Source organism: Apostichopus japonicus, chromosome 7 (assembly GCF_037975245.1).
Source record: "Apostichopus japonicus isolate 1M-3 chromosome 7, ASM3797524v1, whole genome shotgun sequence".
Taxonomy (NCBI): domain Eukaryota; kingdom Metazoa; phylum Echinodermata; class Holothuroidea; order Aspidochirotida; family Stichopodidae; genus Apostichopus; species Apostichopus japonicus.
This window is the reverse complement of record NC_092567.1, coordinates 10,447,376-10,460,304: the sequence shown is the minus strand read 5'-3', so window position 1 is coordinate 10,460,304 and position 12,929 is coordinate 10,447,376. Positions and strand designations below refer to the sequence as shown.

Sequence of the window (12,929 nt, the reverse complement as noted above, 5' to 3'; positions counted from 1 at the left end):
AAGCTTTTAACAGTTTAGGGGTTAATTATAAATGCATATTATAGTGCGAAATACTATTAACAGTTTAAGTGTAAAATGCGAAAGACAGACTATTTCTTGCTAGTGTTAATTTAATGAACCATTCTAAATAACCGTCCCGATAACATTATATTGATAGGGAACGGTGGAAGAGGGAGGGGGGGGGGGGTGTAGGGCGGACTCAGACCAATGTTCAGGGGTGCTGATAGCGCTACCGTGTGAATGTTCCCACCGCCAAGAGCTCGCTTAATGCCCATAGTCAGTGGTCTAGTTGGACCCGGAGTGTTAGCTCATAGTTAAAGCTGGTGCCTTCCAACCATAAGGTGCCCAGTTCGAGTCACTCCAAGATTACAGAGTTGTTGACAGTTGACAATTCATCATCATGGACGTTAAATATGAATTTAAGAGACTGACTTTGGTCAGCTTGCGGCTTTGAGAAGCCAATAAGGCGTCTTCGCGAGTTCCTGCTTGCAGGAGGATCTAAATACAATACATACATGTATGTTGCCTACAAAGCCTTATAAACACTTCTGAAATTAAGTTCAAAAGTATTTGATGCACCCCGGATCCTCAATGCGAAAATATACACAACTATAGTGATAGAAAATCAGTTCCGAAAAATAATTCGCGATCATAATATACCCCTCTCCTTCCCGTAGCATCTGGGCATCTCTGGTTACCATGGTACCATTGTCTGGGAACCTGTTAGTTTGCTGGTAGTAGGGCTATAGTAACAGTTAGACTTGATCTCGTTTTGTTTTTAAGAAAGATGGGAGAGATTGGACAAAGAGTTTGGACAAAGAGGATCAAAATGAAAACCCTGTCGAAACAAGAAATTGAAAGCCAGATTACTTTCTTACAAGTCCAGAACGCTGAACGAGATATCAAGATACTTGGAAGCTGTACCACATTGTATACAATACGAACTGGAAAACACTTTTAGTGTCACATGATTCAAATGAATTGACAGATATATGTTTTATTTCCCCTTTTTTCGCTCTATTGTTTTGACTTTACAATGAACGTGAATCCAGCGTTAACAATATGAGTCGCATAATTAATCGAAATGATTGTCTCGTAAAACACGAATTACCTACTTTTACTCCTTTCTATATTGTTAGTTTTTCTGTACAGTATCAGTATAGAGTTTCTTAATTCAAAATGAAAGGTAATCCGGACGTTGAAGGGTGAAACTGACCGCTGTTTATAAAAGTATTGTTAACGTTTTGACGGTTTAATGTTCGACATCCAAGGGCAATTTGCTTCCTTTACCCATTAACATGAAAATAGCTATAGATCGAGGTAATTAATTAATATCGTTCATGTATCTCCATGGTTACACCTTACAGTTTTGTCCTGGCAATATTTCTACAGACCCCATATATCAAGATGTATTACAACGATTTTAACTATGAGTGACTTCTTACACTTCGCCGAAGAAAGTTGGTGGACAAAAGACGTCCATGAAGAGGGATGGGGTGGGGTTAGTTGAAATTTTCATCTAACTTTGGGTAACAAACTCTAGTTTTAAACAACGTAGTCGGACGAATCCTATCTTCCTCCCACTGCTTTGAAACAATGGAACCGCGAGCCAGTAGTTTTATGTCTTTCTGGAGAAAAACTTCATCACGTCAACTCATCCGTCGCATGCATGGTGAGTAAACATTCAATTTCCCTTAGTAAAATTACAATGCGTTATGTAGCAGTAATACACCTTAGCGGCACTTGTACTGTAACGTCGTATTTGCAAATAATTAAAATGAGCCCTACGAAGAAAGATAACACGTGCCTTGAAATAAGCTTTTATGTTCATTCTGAACAAACGTTGACATTAAACTAAACGCCCATAAGAATATTATTTGTTAGCTGGATAAGGCAGCCATATAATGTAACAAATTGAATTAAAAAGCAAAATGGAACCTCCTTAGTTGGTGTTATATGTGTCACCTGTTTGTAAGTGTGTTTAGGCAACGACATGTTAATGATCAATGTTTTCATTTATTTTTTTTAAAATAAAATATAGTGTAAAAGTCAAAATATGTATAATTGCAATTCATTGCCAGCTCATTTTGACTAACATTAGAAGGTTTGGTACAATATTCAGAAATTAACTTTCATATTGCAAAAAAAATATATATTAAAACCACCGTGAAAAAATTAACTGTACCAGGGTTGTGCTAATAAATAGTAAAATAACTGAGATATGAACCAGCGTAAACCATCTCGAAAACTTACTTGTGGCTTTGAACTGACACACATTTGGGAAGTATATTGATCAATAAATGTATATTTTAAGTTTATGTTGGAAGAGAGTCAACTCTCATGCACGCAGCTTCATCCAAATCACTATAGTGTCGTTAGCTACATACGCCGTTGCCGTTTCTTTAATTTGCAGTCGGTGACAAGTGTTAGAGGACTACTGCAAGACAATATCGAAGGATGAGCGACCACAGCCATTCATTCTGTGCTTAGGAGAGAGCAAAGGTTCCCCTCAGCATTTTTCAGTGATAATTGAGAGACATCCAATAGTGCAGTCCTCACTCCTAACGGCAGTAGACTATTTGTTTCAAAGTCATTATGTGTTGGACATTAACTTCCAAACTCAATGTAAGGGGGTTTGGAAGTTTTTCCATGCTGAGGTATATGAACTTGGTTTTATCAAAAGTCGTTCACTGAGTGCCTTTGGAGCTTTCGTAGCAAACAGAAGTGTTTAAGGGTCAAAGTGTCTTGCAACAAACTTTTCAAATGGTTTCTCGGTATTAACCTGACATGTTTACATTTTAAGGTTGCTTTAGTTTCATATATATTTACATATTAAAGGAAAATAGTAACTGTTTGCCTTGGCAAACTGTACCTACAAAAAATCTGTATTTTTTTTGGGGGGGGGGGAGGGGGTGGGGGTAGATTTGTTATTGTATACAGTTGTGAAAGGTTGAGGCAGGGTTGGTATATCAAACAAACATTTAATTTTGTGTGTTTAACAGATCAGGTGCCAGCAGTGTCCCTATCATCACTTATAATTGTGATCTTGAAGCTGCTTTTATTTCTAGTATGTAGAATCAATGTGGGATGTGTAACCATTTGGCTTTTGTTTGAAAAGATGTTTAAATTTCACAGTTCATCAATCATCTAAGCACAATCAAAATGTAAGCAAAATATGCCTTGGCTCCTTGTTAAAGCAATTGCAGATACAATGGTGTATCAATATTTTTCGGTTTGTGTGTCCTTGTTTAAAACATAAAATGGCTAGCTTCAATTGACTATATGTTGGAAATTATCAGTGATATTATATTCACTTATTAAGACCAGAGTTGCTTGAAAGAGACCAACATTAAGCTGTACATGATTGTGTGTTGCACCTGTACCTTGTGTAGTTGATGTCAACATACAGGAGGTCTTCTGTGGTCAACACATTTCAAGAACTGAATATAGTAAACAATGGCAAAATATGGATAGCTAATATTTTCAGCTTTAATATTGTTGATATGTGTTTATCCCCATTATGAGTTTATGAAATTATTGCTTTGGATGGAAGTCACAGATCATTTAATTAGGTAAATAGAAGTCAAGCACTGAATGCTGTGAGAATTCATACTGGAGGAACAATCTGAAGTCGGCTAAGACCAGAAAAAATAAAAGTATGAAAAACATGTATTACTTGTTTGTTCTTTATCATTCTCTGTTTAAGCTTTATAACCTATTAAATAAACCCAGTTGTATGAAAAATGTTACAATCCAATGTTGGTATTGTATTAGTTAACCAACCACTATTATTTGTAACTAGCTGTTGGGCAAGAATCATTGGGTAAAGAAAAATCCATTGGTAAAAGGTTTTACACAACCATTGGGCAAATCGCTGACCAACATTGTTGGGTAAAGGCGTTGGGCAAATGTGTTGGGCAAAGGTGTTGGGTATTTATTTAACCGTTTGCTGGGCAATATCATTAACCAACTTAGTTGGGCACTTTTTTGCCCAATATCAACCAGGAGGCATTCGGACCCAACGGTTGTGTAAATAATTGCCCAGGTTGGGCAATAATTTGCCCAACAATTTTAAGAGTGTACTTGATGCACCCCTCCTCCATTTAATCCACTCTGTAAGGGATTACGGTATGACGTCATCACTCAGTCACTAAAACATCAACCCTTCCCTTTTACTAGTTTCTTTATATGTCATATAACAACAGTTCGCTCCGAGTTAGTGATTTTATGACACAGTGTATGCTCTCGTTTCACAATGATTCATGATGCTATTACCCAACGAATACCTTCCTAAACAATCCCCAACCCCTCCCCGACCAAAGGGAATGATTTTATTATATTAAAAAATACCGGAATAGAGATTTATGGGAGATTTGAGTATAGACTTCTTCAGTTAGCACTTTGTGTGTAGAGAAAACTGTTACCCTATAAAAGTGAAATTCCAAATGTTTTTTTTTTTTTTATCAGTTCCTTTCACGGTTAATAAACTGTGAAAAAAAATTCACGTAAAAATTAATAAACAAAGAATTTTCTACAAGAAATTTATAAATATCTTCTTTGATACTTTTGGTATTGATAACGAATTATGATATGCACTACAGCAGAGTGAAATAAAATAATCATGAAGCATCTACCGGCGGGAGGGGATTGACCGCTTAAAAGTTATTTTCAAATATTGTTTGAGGCTTGTTACACACCATAACACCGGACTAAACTTATTTTAAAGTCTATCCGTTTCTTAGTTTAGCATTACTTTGACTGTGTGTGCGGAAGTAAGATTATTTAGGCCGCATCTAAACTTGACATCGAGAACAGTGCTATCATCATTACGAGGCATAAACTTGTAACTGGGCTATTTGAATTCCCTGTTCGATACACGATAATTATACATCTTTCCCCCTGATGAGAAACAATATATAATACTCCTTTGTGTTATTTTTTTTCACATTTAGTAATACCTCTTTGTCTGTTATTAAAATTACCGTTAATAATTTACATGACCATGAATCTGTGTCTCTCTTACCTCTTCTCCTGGTAGATTGCCCCCATCGTCACAGGCCTGAAAGGAAGAGAAATATTACATTTCGTGAGATTTTGAAATGGAATTTCAGGAAAATATAATATGACGAAGCAAAAGATATATAAGTTAGAATGATACATCTTCACAAATATCACAGTAAACGATTCCTGGCAGGTAAACGCACATATACAAAGTCAATAAAGGAGCCAAACCCGTCAATGAAAAATGCTCTGACTTAATAACATGAGTATACACATCAGCTTTATATGGAAGACATAGTTAGCTTAAAACCCGTCATCAAACACTGAGTGACGTCATCAAACACTGAGTGACGTCATTAAAACACTGAGTGACGTCATCAAGCACTGCGTGACGTCATCAAACACCGAGTGACGTCTTCGGACACTGAGTGACGTCATAACGATGAACTTCTCACGAGAAGGGAAAGAGGGCAGAATTCAAAGATAGACCCCAGAACATCGTGGATGTATCGATGTAATTGCAAAAATAAAGCAAAATATTGGTTAGCCCACAAAGCATCATATTGGTTAACCCCCACCCCCCCCCCCCCATTCCCATTCGTCTTAGATATTCTGTTGATATCGTTTTGTTGATCTTGTAGAGATAGCCATGAAAGTTTGGGAAATGTAGTTGTATGATGAACACATAAAATAAGAGACACAAGGGGAGAATTAAATAGACTAGTGTAGATCTGTTAGATTGAAAAAAAATACCATGAAATATAATAAACCCTGCACAAATTGTTTCTTTTTAAATATACCCTGTATGTATATGTTTAATTGGTAGTTTGTACATGCGGCGCACATCATCAGTTTTCTAATATTTGACTCTCTTTGTTCAACGTTAGGCAAGGAACATTTACACCAGGAAGCGACGGTCTGTAAATTTAGGAATATTTAGAGTGGGTTTATGTAACCGATACTCCCTGTGTGTCTATTAGACTAGTATACCGCGTGAGCTCGTCATTGCTCTGTCTCTATATATTAGCTGGACTCGGACTTGGTTCGGGTTGCTCATATACTCTATAGAAAGCTGTTCGGACTCGAGAGTACCATACTCGAACCAGGTGGTCTCGCACTAGGCTCGCAATCAGGACGTAAATGGACTCAACTACATCAGAGTGTTTCTTATACTATATATATTATAGACATATTGAATGGTTCTGATGGAAAGAGTACTAATAACAATAGATACCTTGTGAGGATACAATGCCCTGCATGTTGCATTATATTATCGTAAGCACTTTAATATAATCATGAAGATACAACATTAGTCAATTTGCCGGTGGTAAATTGTACAAAATCAACCACATTACTAGGTACTTTGAACACCCCACCTCTCCTCCCACTCCGACCCAGGCTCCTTCGAGATACTATTTTTATAAATTTTATTTAGCTTTATTCAAAATACGAAAGAAATACTACAAATATATTAAAACCATTATTAGTTCAGATTCACCGTTGACTTTTTTGTATCATAATGCTGCTGCTTATTCATAATATTGTACATACAGAGGATGGTAAAAAGGACGTTTCTTGAAAATGAAATAAAAACCTTTAACTGAATCTTTCAGTTAAACTTTTAAGTAGTCACCTCTCCTTTAATTTTCCTAGTATGTTAAAGTGCATCAAGTTTAATAAAACCTACCTAAAATTCATTTGTTAGATTCAAGTTAAACCCAGATACACCCTTTCATTTATAAGCCTGTTTGGACCCACACATTCATATCAGTCACGTATATATATAAACATTAATATAATTCAACAATGAAATATAAACAATAGGGATCCCTCAAATCCCATAACAACTCAAACTACTTGAACCGAGTCACATTTCATGATTGTTGTATAGCTGCATGCAGTGACGTCAGACGTAAATATTATAGAGATGAAAATTATCCATCGATATTTTAACCAAAAAAATCAGTTTTGACTGAGACGGTGTGGAAGAGAGACACTGGAAGCACGATAGATTATTTTTTTATAAGGATTTATGTATCTGAATATTCTCTACTTTAAAATTGAGAATTTGTATTGATTCACATTGCAATTACTTATATAAGGAGAGCACATTCATATCAGTCACGTGTATATATACATTAATCTAAATCAATCATGAAATATAATCAATATGGATCCCTCCAATCCCATTACAACTCAAACTACTAAAACCGATTAACATTTAATGATTGCTGTATTGCTGCATGCAGTAACATCAGAGGTAAAGATTCTAGAGGTGAAAATTATCCATCGATATTTTCACCAATAAAACATTTTAGACTAAGAAACACTGGGAGCACGATAGATTCATTTCGCTTTATATGTTTTTATCTGTCTCAATATTCTCTATCTTAAGAAAATTCATTGATTCACGAGGCACTAACTTCTATAAGGAGAGCACAAAGGGGTCTACATGCAGAGAAAGAAGTACAACAACAATAATAAGGAAATAGGATGAAAGTGCTGGAGTAGGAGCGTGGAAAGGAGACTTCATTTATTTTCATTTATTTGTACCAACCTCGTCACAAGGTTTCTAATGTATATTGTGTATTGTACGATACAAATATACATCCTGGAGAAATAACTCCTCGTCGTTGGACAATTGCAAATATTTATCTTTAAATATAATTTTCGGTACTTCAGTATGGGGACCTAGCCCCCCCCCCCCCATTAGAATCTCTAAGGAAGGTGTTTTCAACTTTAACGTAATAGGCAGCTTTATTTAAATTAAAGGAAGACCAACTTCTCCTAACACCAGAGAAAACGAAGAGAATGAACATAACCAGTGAAATCAAGGGAGCCTGCTATAAAGACAAATATGCAAGGGCAGCTACAGTAAGCTACAGGGTCGGCTATACTGAACATGTTACGACTGTTGTATGTGCTATGATGTACATTTGCCCCGAAATTAAATGAACATAAACAAGGACGGTGCAACATGATGAACAACATTCTACGGTTTCATATTTAATGTACATCGAGATGGTGACGTAACAGCGGGATAAGTTCAGTACATACCTTTAGGTGAAGACATTATTTGATTACGATATTCGTCAATGTCATTGAATTTAACTACAGTTAAGTTTTGGTTCAGAAGAATTATACCAATGTTTCACGAGGATGTATAGTGGTATGTTAGAAACGTTAAGCAGCGTCGGTTATGTCAATTATATTTTTTCAAAGTCATACACGCTACTAGTGTTCTACTAAATTTTGAAATGATATGCTTAGTTATTAATTATCATACCTATGCTCGTGATTTACTTACAGACTTTTATCTCAAAAAATATATTTGAAAGGTATGTATTTCTGTTCACTTCCAGATTTTTATAAGTTTGTTTCTATACGTTTGGAATAAACGTGATACAAACGTCTACGTGAGTTTTTCCTGTATTATTTGGCGCCCTCAACTCTCCACCCAATCCTAGACACTAACAATAAGTAATGAATGAGACTGGAAGGTATGGGTGTGACAATCAACTATCCTATACACTTGAAGATAATTATCAAGATAAATAAGCAATTAGCGGATGACCAATTATGAATATTTAAATCAGATTATCAGTTACCGACCAACCGTAGTTGGAACAAATCCACCCACCCTCCCCGTCGTCGAATGTATGCAGTGGCGGCGGAACCGGGGGGCTTGGGGGGAGTCAGCCCCCAATGGAAAAGTTGGGGGCAAAGCATGATAAGCCCCCCAAATATTTACCAAGGCTCCGAAACGTGCATCTGCCCATTTTGTAATGCATACTTGTCGATCTGTCCGATGCACACGTATACTATATAGGTGTAATAATTAGATATGATAATTGATTGTCTGTATCATGCCTCATCGAATATTAGTGTTTAAAATAAGAGGGTAAGAAGCTAAGCGCTACACTCATCAAAATTTGCGTTTACACTACGAGTACACGCAAGGCGTGGAACATGGCTTTATGTTTAAACGCAATCAATTATTAAACGAACAAAAACACAATATTAGCATTTCACCTGTACTGTATAGGGTACATCCATTCATGACAGTTGCTAGGTCATAGAAAATTTGTTAGCAACTTCACATGGTTTTGGAATTACCTATTTGTTAACATTAAGAAATGCTTTCTGTTCTTTCTTATGACATTTATGTCATTCAGGGGCGTCGGAGCCGGTAAAATCGGAGGTATATGTTTCAACAATTTTCAATAATGATGACGGCAAGTAGGCTAAATGTGACTACTCTGGCATGGCAGGGGTCTTGTTTTCAAGCTCGGGAAGTGCCATTACCTGCAATCTGGGAGGCATAATTTCAAAATTTTCTCCATTACGCAACGCGCCAACCATGGTGGCGTGTAGCGTAGTTTGACCTACCAAACGTCCCCCGATAATTATGATAGTTGGCCACACTTTGTTCAGCCGTACCAATCAAAAATAGCTTCAAACGCGCCTGTAATTAATGCATTTAATTGCAAGGAGTAATTTACTACACTCAAAAACGTCTTTGCGAGTACACGTCGAGTAACAGCTATAGTATATATACTCTCTAAAAAACACCATCGAATTTACAAATTACAATGTTTTTACAGATTTTTACGTGCAATCTGAGAAATTGCAGGCTTGAGACCCATGTTTTAGGGCTAGATATTCACAGCATAAAACACTCGGGAAGTGCCGTTTCCGGCCATCGGCGGGGGGGGGGGGGGGGTTTGAAAATCCCCAAATTTTCTTGTACGCTCCGCGCCAACCGATGGTGGCGCTCCGCTTAGATAGTCTCCACACATTAGCCCCCTCCCCCCCCCCCCAATAATTTTCCCGTTCCGCCGCGCCTGAATGTATGTATTTTGGTGTCTGTTCCAAACACGAGGGAAATAATACGAATATCTGTCTTATATTAATATTTTATCAAGTGAGTGCATATATTTTAGTTACCATGGTATCCGTACAAGATAACAACAAAGCGGGTTAGTAGAGCTACACATATATACTACAGAGTTTCTTTCTGTTTTCTAATTTATTCCCATTTTACACAAATACAATTATCCACCCCCCAAGAAAAAAGGGGGAAAAAAGAGGGGAAAAAAAGAAGAGTATTAGATCGGAACCCTTGAAATGTCATCAATAAAAATAGCTCCTCTTCCCTTCATATATACAAATGGCCATGACAAGCATTACCATTCAGAAGAATATACCAGAGTTTATTAGTTTCAAATAAAAACCAGACCCGTCCTTTCATTATATTTATATAGGCCTGCTTGGACCCACAGACTTATGTCAGTGTCGTATACACTAATCTGGATAATAATTTAAGCAAGTGATCTTTCAAATCCCCTGAAGCTTTCTACATAAGCAACATAGTTAATTTAGTATCAAGATTTAATACAATGGAAGAATACTATATTGGATATATCTAGGTTCTGTATTTTGTGTTGTGTTTGCTACAATCTGCTGGCAACAAACTTGACCGTTAAAGGAAACATAAGGACCTTGATAACACAATGTTACTTTATTTCACCCAAATCATTTAGACAATGTTCGCACGCAAGATTCCATCCGCTCTCTCCACAACCCCCCCCCCCCCCTCCTCCTTTCATGTAGGAGCAGGAAGATGTCTGAAAGTCCTTTCTTTACGTCAGAACTTCTAATATAACCAACAACACGTAAACTTCACCGATAATGTATCACTATATTTATTTATTTACACTCATTGGGAACTGAAAACAGTGTTAGGGCAGCATAACGCAAACAAGCTGACCAGAGTTGCATTATGAGCAATAGCTGAATGAAAGGTGATGAAACTCTTTACCTGCCATTGGCCGGTTTGTAGATTCAGACGACGATAACTGTCAGTGTCGATATAATGCCAAACTGATGAAAAACATAAAAGAGAGATATGTTAATGATAAGTGCATACTTCATCTTTGTTGGTCTGGAATGAAATCATAAACATTATATTCACGAGATTTATGTTGGCCCTCGATGATATTAGCTGAGTAATCAATCTAGTTGATTCCTTAATTTTTATCTTATTAATTTGCTATCATAATCATATCAGCAATATAGCTGATCAGTTTACAATCTTTATATCTCAGTAAGATTACCAATCAGTTTACTATCATTATCATCTCGGTTTTATACCTGATCAGTTTACAACTATTATCCTCTTAGTTATAAAATTAATTAAGTTAGAATTGTTATCATCTCATTAACATATCTGATCAATTATACAATTATCCTATATGAAAGCATATGCTCCCTTTCAAATAGAAACTAATATTGGACTAAATTAAGAAACCAAATTATGATAGTCGAGAATTCGATGCTCAGATCAAGAATAATAATCTATGAGACGATGAACGGATCAGAGAACACTCAACACCAGTGACGTCATCACAAATCACGAGAGCCATACTTAAACACTGCTTAAAAAAATTGTCAAAAGAAGAAAAGGGAATTTGTTTAATAGCAAATTTAAAGTTAAATTATGTACGTAAAAGAATAAACAAAACATTTTCATAACCACGTTAACAGTCTCTATGTTAAAGGACTGCTGGATCTATGAGCGTCCCAGTTCGGTAAAGGAAGGTTATTTGTGTAACACTCATGGTTCTTTTGTTTACTATTCTTCAAACTGTACTAAGAATAATGCATATGTGTAGGAACACGGTGCAGGTGACCACGGATACCTCACTTTGCAAAGTGGATATGAATGAGGAGGGTGGGGTGGTGTGAAGGGGTGGGGGATAATACGTTATGAGAGTGTCCGAAAAAGAAAATACATATTTCAGTTTTATACACTTAGTTACTAGTCCAACTATCAACGTTTCCGAAAACTAATTAGGTAATGCACAAATTTATGTAACTTTGACCTCAAATTTTATGAATCTCTCTCTCTAAGCTATTATCACGAGATAATTTAGTAGCTATTATACACACATCTGTCTACAGTAGTCAAACATTTAATGGATCGGGGTAAATGCGTTGTTAGCACTAACTACCTCTATCTTTGAGATTGATCAATGATGACATCATCAGCAGTGACGTCACTCCACCATTAACAATGAGATTCTCGATGTGTCGTTTAAACGCAGAACAGTGAACGAGGGTACAATGTGTATGAGTTTGAGAAATACTGTTGAGGGGTGGAGATAGAGAGGTTGGTATGTATTGACATTACTATTAATTAATTGAAATAATGAATTTAGGTAGAATCGTAGTATAGATGTGTTATTGTGCAGGGAAATGAAACATTTGATTTCTCGTGATGTTTGTAAAGCTACCCGGTTTCAAGATATTCAGCTTTATATTGCAACGCATTAGTGACGTCATCAAAGATCATGAAAACCACTAATTTATATATCGATAATAGAAAAAGAATAAATGTATTTGGAATTACTTTATTGAGTTCAATTATAGAGCTACAAGACCAGACAAATCATCGTCATAATCACGTGATCACATTTTCAATGTCCTGAGAGTATGCCAGTTGTGTAAACTAAGGTGTATATGTCTTGTTTCCAGCCACTTTCTTAGGAAAGTTTTTAAACTGTATTAAGACTAAATACATCAAACTCTCTACTTGTCCCTTACAGCCTGTTCCCACGAACGCGGGCTTGCTTCACTCTTGATCGACCTATTGTGGGGGGGGGGGGGGGGGAAGTTGCTCCACTGTTTTAATGCTTGAGAACGGGGCAAGTCCGAGCTTGATCAAGCCCCTCATGAGAGGTGGGGTTGGGACAGCTTAGCCCGGGTATACTTTGACAAATGTAAATAAGCAATTGCCTTGGGGTGTAAAAGATACGATGGATTTTATCAGTTGTGGTTTCCGCCGCTTGCTTATTTCTGTATCGACATAAACTGTGTTTGTTCTCAAATTAGTCGTGTGTACAAAGGACCGATGTAGTGAGAATAAA

The 12,929-nt window shown here is 36.6% G+C and overlaps 2 protein-coding genes across 18 annotated transcripts in view; one reads left to right on the top strand and one right to left on the bottom strand.

The window, feature by feature from the left end:
• The window catches only part of LOC139970087 (uncharacterized), an 853,056-nt gene that overhangs the window by 308,371 nt on the left and 531,756 nt on the right, over positions 1-12,929 (top strand). The gene's annotated exons all lie outside the window — the stretch shown is intronic.
• Positions 1-12,929, bottom strand: part of LOC139970058 (uncharacterized) — a 354,811-nt gene that overhangs the window by 2,710 nt on the left and 339,172 nt on the right. Inside the window, exon 8 of one of the 2 annotated variants that reach the window (XM_071975674.1) lies at positions 5,024-5,059. The exons of the other annotated variant lie outside the window; for it this stretch is intronic. Coding sequence (XP_071831775.1) covers positions 5,024-5,059 — 36 coding nt within the window. The remainder of the gene's footprint in view (positions 1-5,023; positions 5,060-12,929) is intronic. 2 annotated transcript variants of the gene reach the window in all.